This window comes from Agelaius tricolor, unplaced genomic scaffold (assembly GCF_023055355.1).
Source record: "Agelaius tricolor isolate 1412-34295 unplaced genomic scaffold, bAgeTri1.0.p SCAF_14, whole genome shotgun sequence".
Taxonomy (NCBI): domain Eukaryota; kingdom Metazoa; phylum Chordata; class Aves; order Passeriformes; family Icteridae; genus Agelaius; species Agelaius tricolor.
Genome location: NW_027269274.1, coordinates 1,471,008 through 1,498,626, shown reverse-complemented (window position 1 = coordinate 1,498,626; position 27,619 = coordinate 1,471,008). Strand labels below are relative to the sequence as shown.

Sequence of the window (27,619 nt, the reverse complement as noted above, 5' to 3'; positions counted from 1 at the left end):
TTTTTACAGCTTGGGTTGCTGCTGTTGACGTTGCTGCCACCCGAGTTAAGCTGCTTGGAGAAACCTGGCTTCATTTTTGCTAGATAATGCCATGCTTATCAGTGCTTCATCTTTGATTTTTTAAAGTGAGTTTACCTAGAGGGAATCTTGTTTTCCTGCAGTGTTTAAGGGGAAGAGGAGGACAGTGCTCCCTGGGTAACACTGCCGTGTTTCAGCTGGAACAGGATGAATTTCCTTCAGGAATCCCTTCTTGCAGGGCTATGAAAGAGCCATTAAAACTGGGATTGTGCACAGAATAACTGCAAATGTTCTCTTAGGGCCGTCCCCTCATCTAGCATAAATCAGTTGCTCTTGGCACTGGCGTATCTAAAATAAATAAATAGTGGGGTAATGGTTGTATTTGTCCATGGAGCACAATTGCCTTTGCAGCAGCACGACTGTGCTGTACCCACGAGAGCCAGGTGCTGGGGGGCTGTGAAAATGCCCCTGTCCTGCACTCCCAGGGAGTTCTGGTGGCCATCCTGTGTGTGTGTCAGTGCCCTGGGGAGGGCAGTGTCCCCTCACAGCCAGGGGGACACACATGGATGGATGCTCTCAGTGACGTGTCCAGGAGCAAACCTGTTCTCCTCAGTCCCTGTGGTCTCCCTGTGCTGTGAACTTGGATAAATGTGCCAAGGCTGACAGATTTTTACTGCCTCCGCTTCTGGCTTGTCCTGCTGAAGGAAATAATCAAAGATGACCCCCACAGAGGTCTGGTTTTGGGAGGATTAGTGCGGCCAGCTGTTGTTGACAGCATCTTTTAGAAAAAGCTTTTCAAACTGGGTACCTGGGAACTTTGCTCTTAAAAACTTTCCAGTTTTTGCTTCACATTTCATATGTCAGAGGTAGGAAAAGCCTCCATTTGAGGTGGCTGATCATTTAGCATCTGATGCCAGTAACTGGAGTGGTTTTGTCAGTCCCTTGTGAGGAAACTGTGAAAAGCTTTGGAGCTGAATTTCAGTGTAGCAATGACTCTGTTCCCTCCTGTGTGGGGAGGCCTGGGGGTCACTGAGTCCCTTCTCCATCTGCCAGTCCAGCGTGGTCCTGAGCCCTGGCCAAGCTGAGCATTTGCAGGGAGAGCTGTCAGTGGGACTTTTTTGGGATTTTGAACTATCTTGATATATCAGAGTTACAATTTTATGGTATGGTGGGGTCTTTCTCAGTGAAGAAAATTAGAAAATTGAGGCTGTGTCCTGGAAAGTGATGCAGGAAGTTGCTTGTCCATCCCTTAGCCTGGTTTTGGGCAGTGGTCTGAGATTCTTTTTTTCTATTTTTTTGGCCAAGAAAAAAATCTCTAATGGAAGTCAATAACTTTGACCTTCACATTCCCTTGGGAACAGCTGTGGTGAACATCTGCCTCTTGTGAGGAAAAAGTCATCCCCCCCACAGCCTGGAGAGGGAACCTTAATGCCAGGTAGAAAGGGTTAATTGGGGACTATCTGTGGTTTTTGTTGCCTTAGACAGCTTTTGCTTTTTTGCTGTATTAATTCAGGGCTGAGCCCAATTTTGAGGGATGAAAAGTTTTTTAGTCTGAAGTTGGTAGTTTAACATTCAAGTCAGGAAATGGGGAAAGTTGTATTTCCAGTGTTGCTAATTCTGTCACTCTGCATATTTCTGTATGTTTCTTGGCATATATCTTAAAATAGGTAGCAGTGTTTTCCTGTCCACTTATCAAGAAAGAATGGGAACAGACTGTGTAACATGCAGTGGCTGAAGGACTTGGCATTTAACAGGCAGCCTGGAGCCAAAGGGTTTGGTGGTGTGTGCACCCAGATTTGATTCCAGAGGAGCTGAGACCCCTTTACCTGCATACCAGCCTGGCCTGTTATCTCTTGGTTTTCCTGGATTTGTTTTTCATTGTACCAGTGACACAGATTTGCAGGGATAGAATGTCCATGGTGTGCTTTGATTTAAGAATAATAATAATGAAAGTTGTTATTGTTATTCCCAGCAGCACAGATCTTTTGGGAGTGAGGAGGGAGAGCTGCTCGGAGCTTTTCAGGAGAAAAGTGTAACTTTAGGTTTTTATTGCCCTTTCATAGCAGCAAACATCACCTTTTAGATCTCCATGAACTTGTCCTTGTTGAGCTCCAAGCTTGCCTAACAACCTGCTCCTTGTGCTTCTGGTAAACAAGATAATGCCCAGGGAAAGGGGATATTTATCCCTGGCCAGGCAGGGCTGTGCTCTGGAATAAGCAGAATTTCGTGCTGCTCCCTCCTTCTGCTCTTGGAGCACTGAGCACCTCCTTGGGTGTGATGGGGAGAGAGGGAGGAGGTGTCTGAGCTCTTTCACAGCCGCAGCTGTGGGAGCGTGGCCCTGGGCACTGCTGGCTCTCAGCCTGCCAGGAGGAGCAGCTTGGAGCAGCCTCGGTGCTCCTGCTGCTTGAAACCCCAAGCACAGGAGCTGCTTGGGCCTTTTGAACTCCCTGATCAAAAAGCAGGGCTTGGGAGGATCTCCAGGAAACCACGAAATGGGCTTGGGAAAGATGTCTTTGAAAATCTGTTCTGTTGGTTTTGTTATCTGGGCTTATGTTGGCTCTTTGTTGCTGTGACAGATTGAAACTCAATTTTTTTTCTATATTTATTGAAATGACAGGTGGGTCCTGTGTCATTTGGACTTGGGGCTTTAGAGAAAATCAAGTTCTTAATACAGTTGAAGTTGGCAACACTCAGTGTCTGTCTCCTCAGTATTGCATTTAAGCCGTCTATATTAAACCCAGGATTGAAGAATTACTGATTTCACAGGGATTTGGTTGTCTGATAAAGCATTTGACTTTGGGAAAATCTTAATCTTTGTTTTTACTTGCAAAAATCTTTTGTCAGGTGTGCTGGGTGGGTCTTCACCTGATTCTGCTTTTGGGACTGCAGGTCCAAGCAGGAGCCTGCTGGTGTCATGTCAAAATTTTGTCAAAAAACATTGCTGTGAATCAGGTCAATATTTGGAATTTCTCAGGGGTACCATTCCAGCACAAAGGAGAACTTTTAAAGGACGCTTAAACCTGCCTTTAATTCTGGCAAAGAAACATGATTTAGATGCAAATGTGGCAGAAAGTGCAGCAGTCCCCTCTCCCCTTCTCCCTCTGGCAGGTGGGATGGAATGGGCTGCTGCAGCTGCACTGAAATCCAGCATCCTCTGGGATGAATGCCTGCCTGTGAAGCAGTCCCACGTGCAATGAGGTTCCAGTAGCTGCTTGTTTTTCCTGGTTTATTTTTCCAAGCAGGCACTCTGGCCTGCTGGGTTTCCTTTGATACCTGAAGTTCCACTGCGAGAACTTGCTCGGTTTTTCAAACAAACCAACAATCAAAGGCAAAGGCTCCTGTTGCTGTAACCTCTGGTAGCTGCACCAAGGAATTCTGCCTGATTCATGTTGTGCTTTATTCTTTCTTCTTTCTTCCAGGGGCAATAAGCCAGAGATGACTGACAAGATGTCGAGCTTCCTTCATATTGGAGATATTTGTTCTCTCTATGCAGAGGGCTCAACAAATGGATTTATTAGCACTTTGGGGTAAGAACAGCTGTTCTCTTGTATTAAAAACCCTCTAAGAAAGACTAGCAGAGCTCAGCTAGCTCTCCTGAGCCTGATCCCAGGGAATACTGGCTAAAGCAAGGGAGCTTTATGGATAGACTTGACACTAAATTTAAAAATGGCCTAAAGTGAATATGGCAAGGTAAATTTTGGGAGGCTGGAGAGTGTATCCATGGCTGTGGTGCAGTTTTATGTCCTTGGTGGGGAGGAAGAACCTTGTCAGGTGGAGGGGTAGAGGGCAATGAATGCAATCCAATGATTTTCATGTTGTTGTCTGTCCCGTGTCCATCCGTGTGTCCCGTCCTGTCCCTCCCTGCCCCTTCCCCCAGTCAGGGATGAGCAGACCCCAGTGCACTCTGCTGACTGCACACAGGATGTAGCACAGGCAATGGAAGTAGTGTAAAAAAACATATATCTAACAAAAAAATAAATCAAATCCCCGAGCCAAGTGGTTTAAATACCAGTAACTCGCCACTACAGCTAGTTTGGCTTTAAAATTGAGGTTTAATTTGAGGTTTCTCCCACAAACAAAATTGTTTTTCTCCTATCAAAGGAGAAGATGTTTTGACCCTTGTGCTTTGCCAGAGCTCTGGAGCTGCAGTGGGAGCTGTGTTGTGCCAGCTCCTGCCCCCTGTGCTTCCCACAGAGCCCCTTTGTGCTGCCTTCCACCAGGCCAGGGGCAGGTGCTCTGCAGCAGGAGAGGGGAATGCTGCTCCGTCAACCACAAAAATAACTTTTCACGTGGGAAAAGCACGAGCTGGCAGAGCAGAGCCATGGGGTTGGAACACAGCTCTGAGGAGAGCCAGGGAATGTTTGATCCTGCTGAGGAGGAACCTCTGCAGACATCAGGAGCTGGGTGCTGCCTGGGGAGAAGCTCCAGGAGCTCCTCTGGCCCCTGTTCCCGAGGGCAGGAGCAGTGAGGGGCACACGGGGCTGTGCCCAGCCAGGGGCACACACACAACCTGCTCTCTCTCATCTCCAGTAGCCCCAGGGGCCTCAGGGTGGGTACAGTCACAGCACATTTTTTGATGCCTACAGCCCAGATGCCTCTGGTAAATGGAGCTCCCAAGCAGGGTACAGAGCCAGCATCCTGGTAAGTGCCTCCCCAGGAAACAGTGGGCTGCAATCTCACCTGAGTGACTCCAAACTAACTTGTAGGTTTAGTCCTCTAGCTATTAGGATTCTGGAATATAAGGGGGCAGAGAAGGAAGCAGACACTGAAGATGCACCATGATCTATTATAGGAAAGAGAAGAAAATATGGGATGCTGCCAGAAAGGAGAGAAGGTATGATAAAAGCAAGGGATGGTAGTAAGTAGGGTTGGTCGAATAGTATTTGGCAAATGTATTTGACAAATTTCCCAGGTCCTGGTCAAATATGCCACGTGCACTGTGCAGCCCTGGATCAGCTGTGTGACGGGCCAAATACTATCTGCTGAACACTGGCAACATGAGTTATCCTCTACAGCTGCCTATTGTTTCTCTTCCCAGTCCTGGAGCGAGTTTGGCAGTAAATAACTGCAGGCCAAGTAGAAAGTTGTTCTGCCATGTGGATCCCATGCAGTGCATGATGAACAGTATGCAGTGGCTGTGGCTTCTGAGGGCATTGCTGAGCAGATGTTTTTCACCATGGCTGGTCCTTGTGGACATGACAGGCCCCAAGCACGTGTGTTTGCTGGGCTTGATGAGATGTTCTCATGGCAGGCCTAAGGACCCCTCTGTGTTCAGGCCTCCTCTTTGATTTGGTTAGTGCTGTTTTAAGGGAACTGCATTATATAATGGCCACATATCTCTGAGCCTAATTTAAGCCAGAAATCCTAATTGCTATGTGAAACATGAAATGCATTATCATCTTAATAAGCCTCTGTAATCAAATTAGTTTTGTCCCATATTTAATTTAGTCTTTGTCCTGGAGAAAATTAAAGCAGCAAAGGCAAGATTTGGTGTAATTGTCCTCCAGCCCATGTGGAGTTTTGACAGTCTGATGTCATAACGATGTGTAATGACTTGTTATGTGGTTCCTGAAGGTTGAGGAGCAGATACCACTCACTCTACATTCTAATGCTGTCCTAAATCTCTGAAGAGTGTTCCTATTGAATATTCCTATGACATGTTGCTTAATCAGAACTTGACTCTTGCTGTTTCCCAGACTCAGTGCTGTCATCATGATGATTACTGGTGTACAATCTATCCTCTTTCGTGTTTCTCACTCTGGAAAATTTTCCTCTTACAAGTTTGGGAAGTTCCTCTTTATTTTCAACCTAATCTCAGATGAGAGGGATGCATTGCACTGAGATTATCTGTATGGGATGATCAGAGTAACCTATTTCCTGGATATTTTTGGCCCTTTGTTCGCCAGAAGCAGGTGCTCCAGCTCAAATGTTAATACCATTCATGCTGGAGCACCTATATATAAATATATATATATAGTACTGAGTAGGGAGAAAATCCATGGGGAAAAAGCAATTCACTCTGAATGTTTGCATATGCAAATCTTAGATGCATAAAACTGTTGAGCCCTCTTAATTTCTCTGATCTCTTAATTTTCATGCACTTCCTTATTTTCTCTAATTGTTGTCTGAAGATGCTCCCTGCATGTGAGCAGCCTCTGCAAGGAACAACTCTCATATTCTAGGTCTCAGTCTTCCTCCAGTTGATTCTGCATGAGAATGGACCTCTCAAACCTTTGACCTTGGAGTTTTACTTTCTACGTTTGTGTAGAAAGCCTCTTTGACAGATTGGTTGTAAGGGGCCAAATTGAGTCATTTAGGATCAAATCAAGCCCCAAAGTGTTTGGTTACAGGTGCAATTTTCCAGTTTGGGAAAAGCCCAATTCCACCTTGATCCAAAGCTGCTCAGGCAGAGCAGTGGGAACAGGGGCTTCCTACCTATTCCCTTTATTCTGTGGGATTTCAGCTGACCCTGTTGTGCAGGGACAGACGGCTCTGTCCTGGCATTCCCTCTTGGAATCTCTTGGTTTTGCTTGTCCAGCTCCCCTTCTTCCTGGCAGGACAGGAGGAGGTTGGCTCAATCCCTCAGCTCACCTGGTGAGCAGGAGGGTCCATTTGTGCCTTCCTTTCTCTCAGGAGTCAATTTTTATTGTGGCAGTGACTCTTCCTGCCATTTCTTAATACTTGAGGGCTCACAGGGTCAGTGTCCACTTTGCATAGCTGCCATATTTTCCTGTTCTCTATTCATACAAACACATTTGCAGCGTGACTCAAATCTGTCCAAGAGGCAGGAGCTGTCCTGAGGCTGTCTGTCACCTCCCTAGAATATGGGCTGTTCTGTCTGCACCTCGAGCAGGGCACATAAGGATGATGCAGAACACAGGAGCAATGACTTATTTATTGTCCCACCTACCAGGAGCAAAGCTCTGGGCAACAGTAATAATTAGCTGCATGCTTCTTAGAAAGACCTGGCATAAGTTGGCATTTGGGGAATGTCTTCTGCTGAAGTGGCCACTCGGATGAAATATTGCAAGCGAACGACTTTGGTTTTGTTGGCGAGGATGGAGGGGGCTGCAGGGGATGGGATCTCACTTCACTGCTCATTTCTTTGCAGCCTTGTGGATGATCGGTGTGTGGTACAGCCAGAAGCAGGTGATCTTAACAACCCACCCAAAAAATTCAGAGGTAAGTTTGTCAGACAGCTCCTTACCCTTCTGCCTAGAAATGGTTCTTTGTTTTGTGCAGTGCTCTGTAACAATTTCTGACCTCTGTGCTTTCTGTGGCATATTTTAGTGTCATCTTCTTCCATGGATGGCAACCCACGAGGAAAAATGTGTGTGTTGAATGTCTGTGGTGGTTTAACCTGAGTCAGCCCCACCCAGGGGGATGGCAGAGAGAATTGGGAGAGGAAGAGTGTTCAGATAAAGCAGTTCAGTAGATAAAGGAGCAGCTTCAGCCAGCAGTAAGGCAGAAGAGTGCATTGATTCCCCATTTCCCATGGGCAGGCAGGTGCTGGGCCAAGACAAATGCCACCTCTGCAGGCACTGCCAGCTCTGTGTGCTGCTGTCATGGGCTTGGCTGTGCCCCCAGCCCTCACAGGGAGGTGGGGAGCAGAGATCTGCTCAGTGTAACTGAAACACCCCTGTGCTAGCAACAAATCCAAAATGTGGCTCTACCAGCTACTGCAAGGAAAATTAACTCTGTCCCAGCCAAACAGGAATGAAGAAAGCTGTGTGAGGGGATGGGGTTGAGGTTGTCAGTTGTTTGCTTTTCAGATCTATCCAAATGTTCACAGTCCCTAGGAATTTAATTTCTTTTTCTCCATTCTATCACACCTTCTTTCTAATTACCCAGTACCAAACCTCAGGGAGGAGGAAAATAGAAAGGAGCAAGTGTTAGCCACAACTATTGTTATCTGACCTAATTTGATATGAGCTACCTTGGGCTTTGCTTTCATTCTGCCAGGAAACTTATGCTCAGTGATAAGAAATTAGTGCTCTGCTTTTCAGTTTGGCAAGGGCTGACTTGTTCAAGAAAGGCCTCAGACAAGAAGAGAAGCACTCACTGGGATTTTGTTTGCAAAGACCTCGAATTCCTTTTCTCACCCCTGGGTTGCATCTTTCACCCAGAGGATAACTCAGCCAAATATTCTACAATTTTGGTCTGGATTTTATTGTTTCAGGTGTAGCAGCACCTGTGCCTTGTTTCTTTGGATGAATCTGTTTCCTTGGTTATGCTTTGCCTTTATCAGGGTCTCAGAATCACCATAATTCTCTTCAGGTTTGGCCAGAACTGCAGGTGATTGCCCTTGAAAATCGTGTACAGTCTGTACTGCTGGTTTTTGCTTGCTGGTATTTGGGTGGTTCTGGGGTTTTTTTGCCATGACACGATGTCACATATAATGAAGCTCTCCTTTTAAAATATTGCTGAAGTCTGTGAGCTCTTGTTGGTTTTTCTCCCTTTTTCCTGGAAAACTGAAGAGCTGATAATTGAAATACCAAAGAGGCAACCTGGGGAAGGTTCAGCATTCAGTGGTAAGCTCTCCAAGAAAGAACAATGTTGTTATGTGAAGCAGAGCCTTGACTTTTGAGGCGTTCTTGATGTTAAAATTGTATGGAAGAATAAAAGCAGATTTGACTGAGACTGCTGGGTGCAGAGGGAGGCGGAGGGAGAGACAGAGAGAGAGGAAAGAATGAGAAAAAGGCAATTCTTGCTAGCACAGTTTAGGAACTGCAAGTACAGAGAGACATTTGTCTGACATAAAACACCGTGGTTAGACATTGTAAATGTTCTCATATTACTTATAATTTATACAGGGAGAAAGAATGGTGTGAACCTTTTCCAACCTTTGTAGTTACTTCAGTGAAGCTTTCATGGGGAGGTTTATGCTTAATGGTAAACGGCAACAAAAGCCATAAAATTTTAGCAGGCTTTTCTCTTATTTATACACATACTTTGTAAGTGTAGTCTGAGATAAAATGCTTTCTGTGATAAATATGTTCAGAAGAAGTAATTGTGGAGTTTATCACCTCATCCTCACCAGAAATGGAAAATACTCCATTTTTATGTAGCAGGGTGGGGCTTGGAGCAGCCTGGGCTAGGGGAGGGTGTCCCAGCCATGGCAGGGGCTGGAAGGGGCTGAGGTTTGAGGTCCCTTCCAGCCCAAGCCATCCTGGGAATCATGCTGGCCATCACAGCAGCTGCAGGCCTGAGGACTGGTGTCAGGCACTGGTTCACATTCATTATGAAGGAATGTTCTGAAATCTTCTTGGAACAAGAAGAAAATGAATCAAATGGAAGTGACTTGGATTGTCCCCTTACAGAGGACTGGGTAACACTGCTGTGGTTCTGTGACTTGCTTTATGTCCCTGTGCTCCAAGGTGTCCAGGTGCAGGTCAGTCCCCTCTGGGAGGGACCCTGAGCCTGTCACCTTTGGCCCAGCTTGGGGATCTTCTTTTTGGTACCATTTTTTTGAGAAGTCATTCTGAGCTTCTTAGAGCAGCTCTCTCCTCTGTGGGCAGATGTAAAACTGTTGTAAATACAAATTTCATGCTTAATCAACGTGAGGAGAGATCTCTAGAAGCAAGATTGTCTGCTTAGATATGCATAGATGATTCCAAGAAAATTCAGTGTGAAACTCAAGCCTGTCTATCCAGTGGCAGAATGAATCCACCCTGCTTTTTCCCCTAACCACAGGTGCTTCAGGTTGTAAAAAGTCATGTTGCCAGGGCTACATTTAATCCCTTGCATCTGGTGGCAGCAGCAAGGCCCTGCTCCAGAGGGTGGGGGATTTTCTTTCCTCTTCAGCCCCTTGAAATGGAGCAGAGCTGCTGTGCACAGAGTGGGGGTGTGTGCACCACCCCTGTGCCTGCAGAGAGGGATTTGGCAGCAGCGCCTGAATGTGAGTATGTTCTGTCAGTAAACACTGCTAACCTGCTGCTGGTGTGAAAATAGCCCTGCCTGAGGAATGTGTTCCTAAAAACAGCCCCTTCCCAGCTGAGCTGGGGTTTGTGTGCTGGGAAATCACTGCTTGGAGGAGGACTGGCTTGGAGGCACAGAGGGAACCTGGGAGTGAGCGTGGTGGGGCAGGAGGATGGGCTGGAGCTGGAGGGACGGAAGGAGCAGAGGCATCCTGGGGACACCAGCACTGTCTTTGGTGACAGAAGTGGTGGGAAAAGCTGGCTGGCAGATGGAGCTGGTGCTGGGGAGCCCTGGAGAGGGTGAGGGGCAAGAGGCAGCTGAGAGTCAGAGAGGGGGTGATGTTCAGGGCTGGAGTGTGGAGAAAAAGTGCAAAGGGGATGGTTGGTAAAAGAAGTGCAAAGGGGATGGTTGGTAAAAGAAGTGCAAAGGGGATGGTTGGTAAAAGAAGTGCAAAGGGGACGGTTGGTAAAAGAAGTGCAAAGGGGATGGTTGGTAAAAAAGTGCAAAGGGGACGGTTGGTAAAAGAAGTGCAAAGGGGATGGTTGGTAAAAGAAGTGCAAAGGGGATGGTTGGTAAAAGAAGTGCAAAGGGGATGGTTTGTAAAAGAAGTGCAAAGGGGATGGTTGGTAAAAGAAGTGCAAAGGGGACGGTTTGTAAAAAAGTGCAAGGGGGACGGTTTGTAAAAAAGTGCAAGGGGGACGGTTTGTAAAAAAGTGCAAGGGGGACGGTTTGTAAAAAAGTGCAAGGGGGACGGTTTGTAAAAAAGTGCAAGGGGGACGGTTGGTAAAAGAAGTGCAAAGGGGACGGTTTAAAAAAGAAAAAAGAATCCCAGCATTATTAGATGGAAAAAAGTGAAGTGCTGGAGTTGGAAGGAGCTCCAGAAGAAGGTAGTGCAGCACACTCGAGTTCCTGTGAGTGTTTACCTGCAGTTATTTCACGTGTTAAATGCTGTGGTGCCTCTAGGTCATTAAAATATTCATTTGATCAGTGGAAGGTGTGAAGGCTGATTCTTTTTCTTGCTATTTTCCATCCCAAGCAGAATTATTTAGCACCTGAGGTCAGTGGTTTGAGGTTGGATGGCAATTATGGTCTAAGATTTCAGTGGATTTTTTTTTTTATTCTGGCTTTCTGTGTCCACTTTAAATGCAGTGGTTTGGGTGTGTTTGGGTTTTTTTTCAAGTACAGCATTTCTCTAGCCCTTTGTGCCTCCAGTTCCAGACAATTCAAAAGTCCTCTAAAATTGCTTTTCAAAATGTGAAGACTGAAGAGTGCATTCATTAGTGTTTTTTTTTAAATAATGTTAATATGCAAAAGAAGGGTTTTTTTACTTAACTGTTGTAAATGTGCTGTGTACAGATGAGATTCCTGGAAGAAATCCTACTTGTGTGAGTCTCCAAAAAAAGAAAGAGTGTGACATTCCCTTAGTTATCTGCACTTCTTTAAACAGAAAAGACATTTAGTGTTTTTATGAAGCTCTAATTGCCATAGCTGAAAAGGGGCTATAAATGAATTTCCTTTGAATGTGCATGGATTGATGTGGGAAGTGTGAACTGGAGCTGACCCTCGGCTGGGCTGGAGCTGGAATCTCCACTGGAAATCATTCCTGCTGAAACACAAACTCAGTTCCTTATTCTGCAGGTGCCACCCAGCCCTGCCCTGGTGCAGGAGCTGCAGCAGAGCCCAGGGCTGGAGGTTTGGTGTGGAGCTGCTGCTCTGGGCTCTCAGTGAGCAGGACTGGGCATTTGCAGGGGTTTATTTGTGTTCATTGGTGCTGGAGCTGCTGCTCTGTGCTCTCAGGGACATGGACTGGGCATTTGCAGAGGTTTATCTGTGTTCATTGGTGCTGGAGCTGCTGCTCTGTGCTCTCAGTGAGCAGGACTGGGCATTTGCAGAGGTTTATTTGTGTTCTTTGGTGTGGAGCTGCTGCTCTGTGCTCTCAGTGAGCAGGACTGGGCATTTGCAGGGGTTTATCTGTGTTCATTGGTGCTGGAGCTGCTGCTCTGTGCTCTCAGGGACATGGACTGGGCATTTGCAGAGGTTTATCTGTGTTCATTGGTGCTGGAGCTGCTGTTGTGTGCTCTCAGGGACATGGACCAGGCATTTGCAGGGGTTTATCTGTGTTCATTGGTGCTGGAGCTGCTGCTCTGTGCTCTCAGTGAGCAGGACTGGGCATTTGCAGGGGTTTATCTGTGTTCATTGGTGCTGGAGCTGCTGCTCTGTGCTCTCAGGGACATGGACTGGGCATTTGCAGAGGTTTATCTGTGTTCATTGGTGCTGGAGCTGCTGCTCTGTGCTCTCAGGGACATGGACCAGGCATTTGCAGGGGTTTATTTGTGTTCATTGGTGCTGGAGCTGCTGTTGTGTGCTCTCAGTGAGCAGGACTGGGCATTTGCAGAGGTTTGTGTTCATTGGTGCTGGAGCACAGCCCTGCACCGAGCCAAACGTGTTTGTTTAATGCAAGACACTGCTACTACAGCAAAACAGTCTGGCTGACAGGCTTCTCAGGAAATTCCTTACAGCTCTTTATTTGGGATGCAGAGCTGTCTGCCAGCCTTCCAGCAGCTCTGCAATAGCTGCTGGAAACTCTGGCAAAAAGGGCACTCACTGGGTTAATTTGTCCAGCAGCTCCCTCCTTCCAGAACATTGTTTTAGTAGTTGCTGGGCAACACTCTTTTTTTGGCAAGATGTTCAAGGAATGAACCCATATCTTAGACTTAAAATACCCTCATGGCGAAGCAGAAGAGGAGTAGTTCAAATTCTGTTTGTTCTTTTGATCCTAATCCACGCTGTGCTCCTGTGGCTGCTGCCTCTGCAGGTGTTGGGGGCCAGCCCTGGGGGCTCAGCCTGGGAGCTGCAGCGGGGGGAGCTCCCCAGGCAGCTTTAATTTATAATGATGTGGCTATAAAAACTGAATTTAGTGTGGCTCATGGAATGGATTGAGTTGGAAGGGACTTTATATTTCATCCAGTGCCAGCCCTGCTGGGCAGGGACACCTTCCACTGTCCCAGGCTGCTCCAACCTGGCCTTGGGCGCTGCCAGGGATCCAGGGGCAGCCCCAGCTGTGCCGGGGCCTGCCCGCCCTCCCAGACAACAATTCCTTCCAATATCCACAGTTTTGATGGGTGTTCTTGAGTTATCCCTGTGCTCAGCCCTGATGAAGTCAATCTGCTTCTCCCTGGCAGAAATGGTTTCTATTTTATCCTTCACAGCTTTGCCATCACTGATATGAAGCCTCCCCACTCCTGCTTTGTGCTGAATGAAGGAAACTCCATATGAAGGAAAAATATGAAGGAAATCTGTGATTCATGCAGGTCTGCTGGAGGCTCTGCCATTCTGTTGCACACATACACATTATTTACCCTTATTTAGCCAGGGCAAGCTTGTTTATGCTTGGGCATTAGGGCTGAGATTAGGGATTCTTTCAGCTGGAGGGTCACAGAGTTAATTTTCCCAAACACTTCTGAAAATTAAAAAACAAGCTAAAACAAATAGCCAGGTCCCTCTGCCTGTTAGTTTTGGAGGAGTATGAGAGCAAATAGTGCCCTTTGGGTTGCTTCAGTGCCACCCCTGCGTTCATCAGGAGTTTTCTGTGGGATCAGGATCAGCCTGAGGCTCCTGTGGGCAGCCTTGAATCCTGGTGCTCTCCATGCACACTTTTCCTGGTCTGCTGTGGTGAAAGCTTTTTAAACTCTGATGTGAGGTAGCCTGAGTTGTTTGACTCTCTCAGCTGAGTTGGAGTGGGTGTTCTGCAGAGGTTTGAGCTGGAACAGGATGGGATAGACCTGAGCTGCACAGCCAGGTCTGGGCTTCCTTTCCCTCTGAACATGGAGTTTCTAATGCTGCTGAAATGCTTGGCTGCATTCAATATTAAAGTGCCTGGGTTCCTTTAAGGAATATTTAAACTGGAGTCTAAATATGGCTTCTTTTTCTCCCTCTGATAGTAGCAGTTCAAATAGCAGGATTTGTTTTTCATGCAGGAAGCAGAACTTTGGGGAGTGCCTGAGCACTGAGGCCAAAGCCTTCTTGCAGAGACATCCATCACTTGCAATAGAAACTCCTTTCCAATTTTGAGATGTCCAAGTCAGATTAAAATGCCTGTGCCTGTATACCAGAAGTAGAAAGTGGAGCATAATAGTGAATACCCACTTAAACCAACTTCTGTTTTACAGCCAAACACCATAAAAAGAAAAAAGATGCCTCTTACCCCCCTTTCAGAATGAGTAAAAATCAAAATAAGAAGTGTAAAATCAAAGTAAGTTGTTTTAAGTTGTTTGATGGAAAAGAAAAATGATAAAAATACAGTCTGTTGTTGTGCCTATATTTTTTTTAATTCAAAATTGAAGCATTGAGCATTTTGAGTAAAAAAAAAATCTTTCAGTCTTGCTGAATTAGGATGTAGTTAAATCTAAAATACATTTTGCTGCCTTGATGAGGAATCTTTCAGTATTTATAGAGCTGCACTAGAAAACTGCCAACTGCTTGTGTGCATTTGAATTTGCTGCCCTTTATAAGATGAAGAAATCCTGAATCCTGCCTCTGAATTGTGAAACTTTAGCCCACTGCAGCCTACGTGCAAGCAGATGTTGGGGACAATTGCCACTGCAGCATTTAGATATTTTAAAAAAGCTGGGAAGTTGGAAGTGTTGCTTTTCCATGCAAATACAAAAGTTTGCTTTGTATCTGCCTAGGCTTGGGGATGCCCTGGTCAGGGGGGATGCAGGAATCCAAGGGAAGGTTGGTTGGGGTGTTTTTATTGTGGAGAGTGAATTGGAAAGCTGGTTTTATTTCATTTCCCACATCTCTTGCAGTGGTTCCTTACTGGCCTGTGAAGCCAGACAAGTTTGTGGGAAATTATTTGTGGTGGAGTTCCAGGCTATCCCAAAGACATCCTGACTCTGTGGCGCTTTGTTACCCAGAGCAGCTGTGGCCAGGCTGGATGGTTCCTGGACACTGGGAGGTGTCCCTGCCATGGCAGGCTGGGAATGGGGTGAGCTTTAAGGTCCCTTCCACCCCAAACCCTGCAGGGGTTCTGTGCTGATGTGCTTAGCAGAGAGAAATGATGATTACTGAGTGATTCCTGGTGCTCAGGATTTTGTCTGTGTCCCGCTGATGGGCGCTGAGATGGGTGGGAAGGGTCTGTGTGGCACAGATCAAGAGGGTCTGAGCAGCTTGGTGTGACAGCTGGGGACAGAGGAGGGGCTGGCTCTGGGGCACAGGCACTGGCTGGGCTCTGTTTCCCTGGAATTCTGTTCCCAAACAGCTGTCTGCCAACCTGTGGGCTCCAAGAGCTTTCATCTGGGATGTCTGCATGGAGATGAAGGCAGAGCAAAGCCCCTTTGAAACACAAAGTGCCATTAATATGCATAACTGGAACACTGTGTGAAACCCAATCTGTTGGTTCAGGTACAGCAGAGGAAGGATGGGGATTTAATTTATTATTATCTTTCTCCTGGGGAGAAGTTTGATCTGTCCCTCTGCAAATGAGGGTGGCAGTTCCATCCTGACGTGTCCCTGTGTGGGACAAGGGGGGGTTGACTGTGCCCAAAACTGAAGAAATAAACAAAATGCTCTTTTGAGCACTCATTCTTTCTCAACTCTTGCAGGTCTGAGGCTTTTCCCCGTGGAAAGCTCAGGGTATTTCAGGTAGGATCGAGGAAGGGATTGCCAAAAAGCAGTGCTGAGCTATTAAGTAGAGCAGTTGTGTTAATAAACCTGGTCCCAACCTTGTAGACAAAAGAATACTGTGGCTTTGTTGCCATAGTTTCAGTGCAAAATCTGACCTTAGCTACAATAACATTCAGTTAGAAAGAACTAGCTAATCAGTTTTCTAAAATTAGTGTGTTCCCTAGTACATAAGCCAGTATGAACAGGATATTTAATGAAATATTATACTTAGTCACAAGAGCCCAAGGGAGTGAAATGCCTTGATGAATTGTGGGGGTGGGGTGACATTGGTGCCTATCTTTTAATATAGCAAAGTTATTAAAATTTGTAGCTTGCTTAATATTTAGAGTAGTCAAGTGTGTTCCTCTGTGCACCCCATCAGTTGTGCCCTGTTCTTTTGAGAGGCTCTCAGGGTCTGTTCTGTGAGCTGGCAGGATTGAGGTGCTGGGGAGCCTCAGCAATCCCAGGCACTTCCAGAGGACCTTCAGGTGAAGCTCAGGGTGGGAGTTGTGTTTGCTGCCAGCACGGGCTCTGCTCTGCAGAGGAAGGAGCCTCACTCCTTCAGAAGGATGCAGACAGATGGATCATGCCATCAATTGTGTGGAAAAACCTTCTGTGTGTGAGGACAGGAGTCCCCCAGGTACTGGGAACATCTTGAGCTGTACATCCATTATCTGAAGTGCTGAGAGCCTCAGGTGAGGTGTGGGGTGTAAAATCCTGCTGGCAGCCCAGAACACCTCTGAGGTGCATTTATTGTGCCCAGGCTCACTGACCTGGCCCTGGATGAGGTTTTATCCAACTCTGGTAACCTGGAGCCAAAGATTTGTTTCTTTGCAGTACAGGAGTTGTGATGAATTATTGTTTTCTTCTGTGCAAGCTGGTTATTTGGGCATAAATATAAAAAATACAAAATAGGCAAGGCTGGGGTGGGAGGCTGGGTGGGCTGTCTGTTCTTCACTTCTGTTGGTGTTTTTGGAGCTATGTTCACCTGCTGTTGGGTGCTTGAAGACACCAAAATACACAGGGCAAGATTTTTTAGGCAAGGATCATCTAAATGATGCTTCCCACTTTGGTGGGAGCTTTTGGAATTTAATGGCCAGTGAGTTAAAATTATCAGTGGATCATCAGCTCTTGTGGCAGGGCTTTGTAGCTGAGGTTAGAAGTGCTTGTATTCAGTCTAAAGCAGCTGCAGTTCCCTTGAAGACATTCCCAGGCCTTAGCTGTGGGCTGTGCTGGGTGTGTGGGAGCACAAACATTTGGTGCCAAACACACTCAGGTTTGGTTCAGAACAGCATTTGCAGCTTGGAAGTGCTGACACTTGCAGCACTGAGCCTCAGGCACAGCCTCCTGGCTCCCCTTGGCTTGATGGTGCTGATGAGCACCCAGGGAAGGTGTGATCCGTGCTCCTGGAGCCTCCAGTTCACACCTAGATTTGCATGTTGATGCTTCAGGAGTTTTGTTTTTAGGTCTGCCTTTCCCAGTAAGCTTTAGGGAGCCACATCTGGCCTCTCAACCTTTTCCCCCTTGACACGCCTCTGTGGCCAGGTGTGATTTCCTCTCATCCCTTGCCTTGCTGTGGTTGTGGGGTGTTTGGTTGCTCAGAAGGAGCAGGTGAATCCCTGGGACACCCCTGTGTCAAGCTTCTCAGTCTGTTCTGTGTCATCTCCTATCTCTTGCTTTTAGGGCACAATGAGGTTCTGTGCTGCTTGCAGTAGCAGGAATTATACTAAAAACCTCAATTATTTTACTTAGAAAATAAGGCTTTATACTTCAAAACTAGTCACAGTTCATAAGTATTTTCAGTTTAGGTTATTTACTTGCAAAGACAAGAGATCAATATGCCAAGTACCCATATCAAGGAGGCCCTGCAGGTGCTGTGTCCAAGTGCCACATGGAAGTCATTAGTCCAAGAGGAACCCAACCCAGAAGTTAAATAATTTCCCTTCTGATTTTCTGGGCAGCCTGTTCCTCACTGAGGAAGAGTCCTGGCTGCAGTGGTGATGTCTCAGGGAGGTGAAGCTGTGAGTGCTTGTGTTTGAGAGCAGTCAGAAGGAGAGTGGAGAGGCTGCCAGCAGAGCCAGCCATGAAATGTGCTGTGAGGGACTGCAGACCTTGCCAGGTGTCCTCAGCAAGCCCCCTGTGCCACTCACAGCTGCCTCCCTTCCCACCCTGCTGGGGATGGGATGTTCTGCCCTTCTCCTTGCAGGATCTGGAGTCATCCTTCAGCATGAAGGGTGGTGTTTCATGTGTCAGCACCTGAGTGGGATCCCTCTCCTCCAGCACCTCCTGCTGCATTCTTCACATTGCTGGCTGCAGAGCCAGGTGCCAGTGCTGATCTGTCAAGCTCCTGCTCGTTTGGGGCCTGAGTGTATAAAAACCTCCAGTCTTTCCTGCCTGACTCGAAAGTTTGTGATCCAAACTCCGGGAAACAAGTGAGCTGTTGGTGAAGGTTCTTGTCTCTGAAAACTGCTTTGCATGGTTTTGCCATCCTGAGAGGAATTTGCTGCTTTGAGGTCAGTCTTGAAAAGCACCTGACTGGATCTTGAGGAATAAACTGTTTGTTTCCTTGCTTTGGCAAGTGGCTGGTTGGGGGTAGGGAGCTGAAAAAATCCTGGATTAGCTTTAGTGGTCCCTGACAAATGTGTAGAAGAAGCCTTATGTCTCACATGAGCGTGGAAACACCAGAATAGCCATTACAGGTTGACACTGACTGCAGTGTGCCTTGAAAATTTTATTCTGATGAACAACTCTTCAGTCAGAGAGGAGCTCGAGGGACTTGTGTGTTAGGGCTAACACTTCTTCATTCCTAATTTGTGAAAATAGTCAGCAGTGAGGCCTCAGTGTTGGCAATGAGCATCTGTTTTGGTTATGTAATGTACAGAAGTTCAGTGGAAACATAACTCCTTGTGTTGTGGTTGAAGAGCCTTTGTGTAGCTCTCAGTGAGATGTTCAGAGGAAGAAATCTCCTGCAAGCAGAGAAACCATGACAGTGCTGAGAACACTGCCACAGGATCCTCCCCTGCCTGAACCAGAGCAAATGATGCCTGAGCTGGGTTTTACTGAGGATACAGAGCTGTGCTATGCAGGAGCAATCTGGTAGCACTTGGACCTTGCATTCGGTGAATGTCAACCCTTTTATTTGTCGAGGTTAAAAATTATACAAGGAAAAAATAAACACAGAACTTGCAGGCATGAGGAAGTGAGGGAGCTGGATGAGGGAGCAGCCATCCTGAAAAGGAAAAAATCTGAGCTAGAGCTGCAAAAATGCCTTCCCTCCCTTTGGAGCAGCACGTGATCTCCAGGCAGCACCAGTTGGCTTTGAGCAGCCCCAGGGGCAGAGCTTGGGGCTGGTGGTGGCCCAAACCTCTGGGAGCCAGTCCAAAGGGGCTGGTTTGGGCTGGGGATTCCAGCCCTCAGCTGCTCCTGCTGCCCTAAAGCTGTGCTTTATTGTCAGAGAAAAGGAATAAATCTCAGCATTATTGGAGTGTGAGCAGCAGCAGTGGGGAGAGAGGGAGGGTTCAGTCCTGTCTGAAGGGGAGGACAGGAGCAGGGAGGGCTGAGCTGGGTGTTCCTGGGGTGCTTTCCCAAACCCCTCCCAAAAGCAGGAATTGCAGTGCTGATCTGGCAAAAGCTCCACTCCCAGCTTTGATTTCCAGCACCAAGTGCTGGATCTGTGCTGCTGCCTGGTCACAAATGGCTTCAGCACAGAGCCTTGCTCAGCCAGGGGCATTGCCAGGGACATTTAACTGGGTTTTTATGGAAAAATTTTTATGGCATCCACGTGCCTTTGACTTCTTGCTCATGTCTTAACACCAGGATTGAGCAAAGAGGCTTTTGGAGCCTTTGGTGCAGCTTTACTGGGGGTAGTGTTGACTTACTTTGTTCTGCCCTTCACAAGTGCATTTTCCTTGTTGATTGGAAAGCAAATCATGTCCCCTGTTTAGGTGATGGCCACAGAACCTGCTCAGAAATTGAGGTTCTGTAAGAGTGACTCGATCACCACATTTTCCTGGGCAATGAGAATTGTGTGTTTGCTCCAGGAACACTGGGCACTATTATGGGATGGTGGCTCTATAGGGATCCTCCCCTGATGCAAAGTGCATCCTCAGTAAATAGGAATGGCAGCACCCCGAGCTCCTGCCTTGGGGACTGGAGGTAAATCTGAAGGCAATATAGATTTTACAAATAACGTTCTTGGTTGGCATTGACAAGCTTTAAAATAAGTGAAGAATTTTTCCTCCCACTCCCTGTCAGGCAGATGGCCTTGGTCATGAAAAATGACAATGAGGAGAAGATCCTTCAAATATGATCTATAAGATTTAATCCCAAATATAATTTTTTCCATATGCAGCCTGTCATGTGCTGCAAGTTTTTGTGTTCTGAGATGATTTGGGCAACTTGACAGATGATAATTCTGCATTGGGATCAGAATTTGCCTGCAGAGAACTGGGTTTTAACAGCTTATTTGTATTGCAGTCTCCTTACAGGTTCATGTGTATATTTCTGTATGTATATATAAACAAATAAACATTGTAGGAGAAAGGAATACAACATAGAGAGATGATTTTATGTTTAATTGTAGCAGCTTATGCTCTGAATATCCACTAATACTTCACAGCACATCCTTTTAATTTTAATATCACGGTTGACATTTAATTTGTAGTTTTTATCTGATGCAAAAATACTGAAAAAGGATGTGTTTTCATGTTTATTTTTCAGTATTTAGGTGCAGTTACCTTGAAAGATCAGAAGGCATCACCACAGCTGCTCAGTGTTCCCAGTCCTCAGTGCTGAGCAATATTGGGAGGACCTTGAAGGCAGAGGAGTAGCAGGGAGAGCTGTAAAGGGAAGAAATGTGATTTAATCTGTGCCTTTATGCAGTGTTTGATTGAGAGGGAAGCCCTGCAGCTGTGCTGAGGCTGAGCTCTTTCAGGATGTGTTTCCAGAGGGGTGTCACAATTCCCTGGGCTGCCTCTGCACCCACTAAATGGAGAGGGGGGGTTGTGGAAGGATGGGAGGAGAAATCTTAGCAAGGTTTTGAGATGTGGGGTCCACATGGAGTTCTTATTCTTCTCACTAATGAGTAAAACAATGTTCAGAATCGAACAGGAGAAATATTCTGTTCTTCCAGCTTCTCCATGAATCCCTTACTGAGGAAAAAATATGAAAATATCCAAGTTTTTCATTTTTTGAAATTCAGAAGCACATCCCAAAACCTTAGAGAAAAAGTAAAGTTCTTTGGGGGGAAAAAACCCCATAAAAATGGGTTCTTGTTTTCAGGCCATTTCCAGGGACAGGGGATTTTTCTGAGCAGAAATTCTTTCCTTTGAGCTTTCTGTGTTATTTTCCTACCTGATGTCTGCATAGATTTGTGCTGTACTGAGGATCCTTCCCCAAGGTTTGCTCCTGCCTAAAACCAGAAGAGGTTTGGGGGAGCCCCCTGCATCTCACACTGAATTAATTCCATCTTGCTGTACCTTGTGTTCCCTCCAGGTATTTGCACTGTTTGCATTTGCTGTTCTCTTTCTTGTACCTTTGCTGGATTTGTCTGTCTGCACTGGCTTTTTAGAAGTCTGCTCAGCCTGGTCCTTGCTCTGATGTTTAATGCAGGATTGAAGTTAAACATTGTGTTGGGAGCTTGATATCAAAGTCTTCAAAAACCAAAAATAAAAGGGGGAAAAAAGTGTGAAGTAAAGAAGCTGCAGCCTTAGACTGAAAAACTCAGGAACTTTAAAAGAAAAACTTTTATCTGTCAGAGATTTTGAAGTGCCTGTCACTTCATGTTCCTTCCTTCAGTCCTGGTGGAGGCTCATTTCAGAAACCCACAGTGACTCAGCTACTTTGAATATCTGTTGTGTGGCGCGTGTTGGAAGCTCCCAGAGTTTCTCCCGCCTCCAAATGTGGTTTTTATTGGTGGATAATCCACTGGCAGTATCTTGTGCACTGTGCTAATTTAAACCGCACTTCCAATATTTAGATTTTTACAGTGTAAAAGGCATAGTAGTGCCCTGATATTGGTGAGTAGAAAGGAGAATGTTTGTTTATAAATAATTATCATTTTTCAAGTGTAAAGGTAAGCTTACCCAGATTTTTGTTCCAGATGAATGCTGAGCTCCTCTGTACAGCACTAAATGTCCTCGAGGGTGAGATTTGCCTTGTGCTGTTTTATGTCCTCAAGCTCTTTGGGAGTGGTGTGGAGAGAGTTGGTTCTGGACAGAGCTGCTGCTGAAGCAGTCAGGTCACCTAGTGAGAGTTTCTCAATGTGTCAGAGGAACTTTTGAGCAGGTCCTGAGTAAATACACACAAACCAGAGCAGGTCCTGAGTAAATACACACAAACCAGAGCAGGTCCTGAGTAAATACACACAGACCGGAGTGGATCCTGAGTAAGTGCACACAGACCAGAGCGGATCCTGAGTAAATGCACACAGACCAGAGCGGATCCTGAGCAAATACAAACCAGAGTGGATCCTGAGTAAATACACACAGACCAGAGCGGATCCTGAGTAAATACACACAGACCAGAGCGGATCCTGAGTAAATACACACAGACCAGAGCGGATCCTGAGTAAATACACACAGACCAGAGCGGATCCTGAGTAAATACACACAGACCAGAGCGGATCCTGAGTAAATACACACAGACCAGAGCGGATCCTGAGCAAATGCAGACCAGAGCGGATCCTGAGTAAATGCACACAGACCAGAGCGGATCCTGAGTAAATACACACAGACCAGAGCGGATCCTGAGTAAATGCACACAGACCAGAGCGGATCCTGAGCAAATACACACAGACCAGAGCGGATCCTGAGCAAATACACACAGACCAGAGCGGATCCTGAGCAAATGCACACAGACCAGAGCGGATCCTGAGTAAATGCACACAGACCAGAGCGGATCCTGAGTAAATGCACACAGACCAGAGCGGATCCTGAGCAAATGCACACAGACCAGAGCGGATCCTGAGTAAATACACACAGACCAGAGCGGATCCTGAGTAAATACAAACCAGAGCAGATCCTGAGTAAATACAAACCAGAGCAGACCCCGAGTAAATGCACACAGACCAGAGCGGATCCCGAGTAAATACACACAGACCAGAGCGGATCCCGAGTAAATGCACACAGACCAGAGCGGATCCTGAGTAAATACACACAGACCAGAGCGGATCCTGAGTAAATACACACCGACAAGAGCGGATCCTGAGTAAATAACACAGACCAGAGCGGATCCTGAGTAACCACACACAGACCAGAGCCGATCCTGAGTAAATACAAACCAGAGCGGATCCCGAGTAAATACACACAGACCAGAGCGGATCCTGAGTAAATGCACACAGACTAGAGCGGATCCCGAGTAAATACACACAGACCAGAGCGGATCCTGAGCAAATACACACAGACCAGAGCGGATCCCGAGTAAATACACACAGACCAGAGCGGATCCTGAGTAAATACACACAGACCAGAGCGGATCCTGAGTAAATACACACAGACCAGAGCGGATCCTGAGTAAATACACACAGACCAGAGCGGATCCTGAGCAAATGCAGACCAGAGCGGATCCTGAGTAAATGCACACAGACCAGAGCGGATCCTGAGTAAATACACACAGACCAGAGCGGATCCTGAGTAAATACACACAGACCAGAGCGGATCCTGAGTAAATGCACACAGACTAGAGCGGATCCTGAGTAAATGCAAACCAGAGTGGATCCTTAGTAAATACACACCAGTGCAGATCCTGAGTAAGTACACACAGACCAGAGCTAGTGGAGTGTTCAGGAAGGAACCACGTAGCTGTGGTCAGGCTGCAAGAACCTTTTAATCCCTGTTTAACACTCCTGAGGATGGCAGGAATAGGTGATAGGCCTGGCTATTTGTGATGGTTGGGAGAGGAAGGTGCCCAGGGGAATAACTCAGGCGTGGCTCTGCAGGAATTCTCCATCTGTGCTGGAGCTCTGACAGGCTCCTGGGAGGGCTCGCTGTGCTGGGTGCCACCTCCAGCTGCCAGCTGTGGCTTTTGGGGCTCACATGGAGCCAGTCCCACCTCTGGCTGTAGTTGACACAAGGGCTGAGGTGCTGCCCTGGCTGTGCAGCCGCTCCTGGTGCCCGCTGTGCTGAGCTCTCAGCGCTCATCCCTGCTCCTCTCCTGCATTTCCCCTGTGCAGGAAGGGTTGCCATGGAGGAGAGCGTGGGGTGGGAGTAGGCAGGAGCAGCTGCCTGGGGGCACCGGGGGAGGATCCTCCAGCGAGGCTGCTCCTGCAGGCAATCCTGGGAATTCGTGCTGTCCAGAGCTCTGTGCAGCCCTTGGGGAGAGCCCACATGGGCTGTGGGGAAGGGTGTGAGCAAAGTGGCTTTCCCTGCACTGCTCAGGAGGGAGGAGGTGACAACATCATGGGCATGGTGGCCTTCATGGCCCTTTGGGTTTAGTCAAGTTCCTTGTCCACCCTGTGTGCATTTCTGCACTGTTTAAGCTGATTTTAAAAGAGACTGGACATGGCTCTCAGTGCCAAGGTGTAGTTGGTGAGGAGGTGTCTGCTCATAGGCTGGACTTGATCTCAAAGGTCTTTTCCAGCCTAGTTCATTCTGTGACTCTGCCCCTTCAAGGTTGTGCAGAACAACTCTGTTACTGTCTTTGAAAGTCCTCTGCAAATTTTTAATCTATTACTTTGAAAGTCCTCTTTTTAATCTAGCAAAGTTTTTAATCTAGCAAAAGGGTGTTCTGATGGATGGGGAACTGACGGATCCATCTGCTCCATCACAGTGGGTTTATCAACAGTTTCAGTTTAAATATTTTTAGTGAAAAAGTTGATTTGTGTATGTAACAGGCATATGGCTTAAGGCTTGTACTCAGCAGCTGTTTGGGTGTATTTATTAGGAAAAGCACCACGCAGGGGTGTTTGGTAAGAAAATCTTGTTCTCTGGGGCGAGGTTGGGGTGTGTGAAGTCACTCAGAATCCACGAGCAGCCCGGGAGTGCAGGCTGGAAGCTCTCTCAGTTCAGCGGTCATTTGTGCCCCCAGACGTGGGACTCGGTGTCTGGGAGTGTGGGCAAGCTGATGACAACTTTCCAGACATGTTACATCCAAGAAATGGAGATAATGTGCATGCAAACTGTCACACTTGGCAGTGTCTGTAGTAGTGCAGCTCAGGGCTGGAGCAGCAAACCTGTTCCATCCCTGTGTGCTGTTCTGTGCCTGCTCGGAGCTGCTGTCACACTTCAGCCTCAGTATTGTCCTGTAAAAAATACAGGATTATTCTCACATGTCATGGAAGAGATTTGGCTCAGCAACTGCTCTGCAGTGCACGTGGTTCTCCAGCAGCTCATCTGCTTCTCCTCAAATACAGAGGTTTTGTCACATTTTTAACCATGCCTGCAGTGGCTTCACCTTGTAAAAAAAGCCTTCAAAGCTTTTGGAATGAGCCACAGGGGAAATCTGCACAGTGCAAGTGCTGCCACAGGGCACCAGTGACACTTGTGTTCATTAGTGGTTCTCTGTTTCTGCAAGGGCTGGAGATCATGGAAATACAATTCACTGAGTTGGTGCCGGCCAATATCTTTTGTTTGGACCCTTAATCCTTTCCTGAAGAAGTTTTTCATCTCACTTGCGTGTAGTATCTAAGTGCTCCTTAATAAAAAAGAATGGATTTGTTCTGCAAATCCCTGAGGTGCAGTTTGTGTATGTGATGGAAAGTGGCAGACTTCTGGAATGTTTTCAATGAACAGAGAGAAGGCACAGGTGGGATCGTGAAGTTCACCTTTAAAAGTCCAGAGACTTGGCAGACAATTTTACCTTGTTGTTCCTAGTGGTGTCCTCTTCACAGCAGCTCAGTAAAATGGGAAATACATGTGGAAAGTCCCAAGTGCTTATCCAGATTGAAAAGCTCAGGAAACTGCAGATAATCAGCTTTCACATCTTTTTCATGTAGTTTTTTTTTGGGTTTTTTTATATAACTTCCTTGTCCTCAGATGTTTTAAGGGGAATTTGTGTTCTGTTTGTGCCATTTATCTTGGAATAAGGTTCAGATATTTTATCAGGACAGTTTGCACTTTGCATGATGGAGCCTTTGGATAACATCAATTGTCTGGGTTTCATTTGGGATTTGCTGAAACAGTTATTTCTGAATATATATTTTTTTTTTTTGAGCACCTCTAATACCAAGGACACTGCAATCCAGATTTCATAACTTGTGTCTGGTTTATCATGTGGGAGTTGCTTGTTGGATTGAGGGGTTGAGAATCTTGTTTTTTCCCAAAGGTTGGAATTGTGGGTAAAAATTATTCCTGTGGTCATCAGGTGAGTAACACAGCCTGGTGCTGCCTCGTGCTGCTGCAGTTTTCCTCTGGAGTCATAAATCTGGGAAGCCTTGTTTGAAATCTCCTCTGGGGGAGAGCTGGCAGGGGCACTGAGGGTGCCAGGGCTGGATTTTGGGGGCTGGAACAGCAAGTGCCACCATAGGGGTGCAGTGGCACCGCTCAGGTGTGCTGAAGTTCTGAGAACTCCCCTCAATTTACAGCAGAGCCAGAGAGGGCTCCAGGAGCTTTTGGGGTGCTCCAGCCTGGCTGTGGAACCAGCAGGGCTGGGTCCTTCTATGGGGCTAAATTTGAGTGTGGCTGCCTTGGCCCTGTGTCACCATTTCAGGCTTTCACCTCCTGCTCTGTGCCTCTGTCCTGCTCTGCAGACCCTCAGCTGTTAATTGATATTATCAAATCCGTGGCACAGAATCAGATTTTCTTGGTTGCTTCTGCTGTTCCTGAATGCCAGGATTTTGTGCAGAAAAGGAAAATTCTTCTGAAACCTGATTAAATTAGTCTGAAACCTGAAATCAAGGCTCAAAACTGGTGTAGATCTGGAAGTAGAGACTGGACCACCTGACACAACCAGAAAACAGTTCTAATGCAATTATGATACAATTAATGATTGGAAATAAAGACAGTAATTGAAACAAATGGAGGAAGAGAACGGAAAGGAGCAGACAGTGCTAAGAGGAGATTTCAGTTCATTTTTGTGAACTTGGAAGGTTATTTCTGCTTGGAGGCTACTGGCAGGGGTGGTGTTTGTGAGCCAGGACGACTCTGTGCTGACTCTGGGTGGATGTGAGTGTAGGATGCTTTCAGTGGTGCAGCTGGTGTTATTTAATAATTCTCCCAGCCCATCCATCACTTCTGAATCCAGCATTCTCCCTCCCTGATTCATGTGTGATCATTGTGTCAGTAAGGCAGCCTGAAAATGGCTGAAAACGGTGAAAATACCTAATTATTGTTCTTTGTGGAAAAGGAAGTTTTTAAATAGCTGTAGCACAAAGCAGCCTGAATACATTTATTTTCTGTGGAGTTTTCAGGCACACACACACAGGACATTCTTTTCACTGAGTGTTTTTGTCTCCTGGATTTCAGGGCAATAAGGGGGGAGGCATTGTCAGCACCTAAACCAAGACTTCTTTGCTTTGTAGTTGCACATGGAGTTAAAGAAGTGAATCTTGTGGGTTTTTTGCAGGTGTGTTTTAACTCCTTGGCTTATCCTGGGAAGTTTTGGTGTTCCTGGGGGCTCTTACAGCCTGTTCTCCTCAGCTGTGATAAGCCAAGGAGCCAGAGAAGCTGCTCTGTCTGTTGGAAAATAGACACCAAGTTAACAGAGTGTTTATTTTTGCAGAAGGCTCACACTGGGAGCGTGGATGAAACATCCCTGAGATGGATGAGAGCGTGTTCCGCTTCTTTTGCTGGAAGACAATGAGCTAGTAGAGCAGGCAGAAATAAATTGAATTACATCCATGCGTTTAAAAAAGAGAGAGGAAAACAACAGCTCAGCTGAAGTTGAAAAAGGAGCAGTTTCTGCTCAGCAGCTCTGTGTTTGTGCTTGTGTGGAAGCACTTGGGCAGCTCCATGCAGCAGGTGAATTGCATCCTTGTGGGACACACAGACATCCCCAGGATCTGGGGTTTTCCTTGCAGGCTTTGTCTTAAGCTGCTCCAGGGAAATTTGGGTTAGATGTTAGCAAAAAGGCTTTTACAGAAAGG

At 46.6% G+C, this 27,619-nt stretch overlaps 1 protein-coding gene across 7 annotated transcripts in view; it reads left to right on the top strand.

Annotated features, from left to right (window-relative positions):
• ITPR1 (inositol 1,4,5-trisphosphate receptor type 1) overlaps positions 1 to 27,619 on the top strand; it is a 162,013-nt gene that overhangs the window by 10,521 nt on the left and 123,873 nt on the right. For all 7 annotated transcript variants that reach the window (XM_071439294.1, XM_071439295.1, XM_071439293.1 and 4 more), the window contains exons 2-3: positions 3,438 to 3,545; positions 7,130 to 7,200. In XM_071439294.1, coding sequence (XP_071295395.1) covers positions 3,454 to 3,545; positions 7,130 to 7,200 — 163 coding nt within the window. In that variant the 5' untranslated portion in view covers positions 3,438 to 3,453. The remainder of the gene's footprint in view (positions 1 to 3,437; positions 3,546 to 7,129; positions 7,201 to 27,619) is intronic.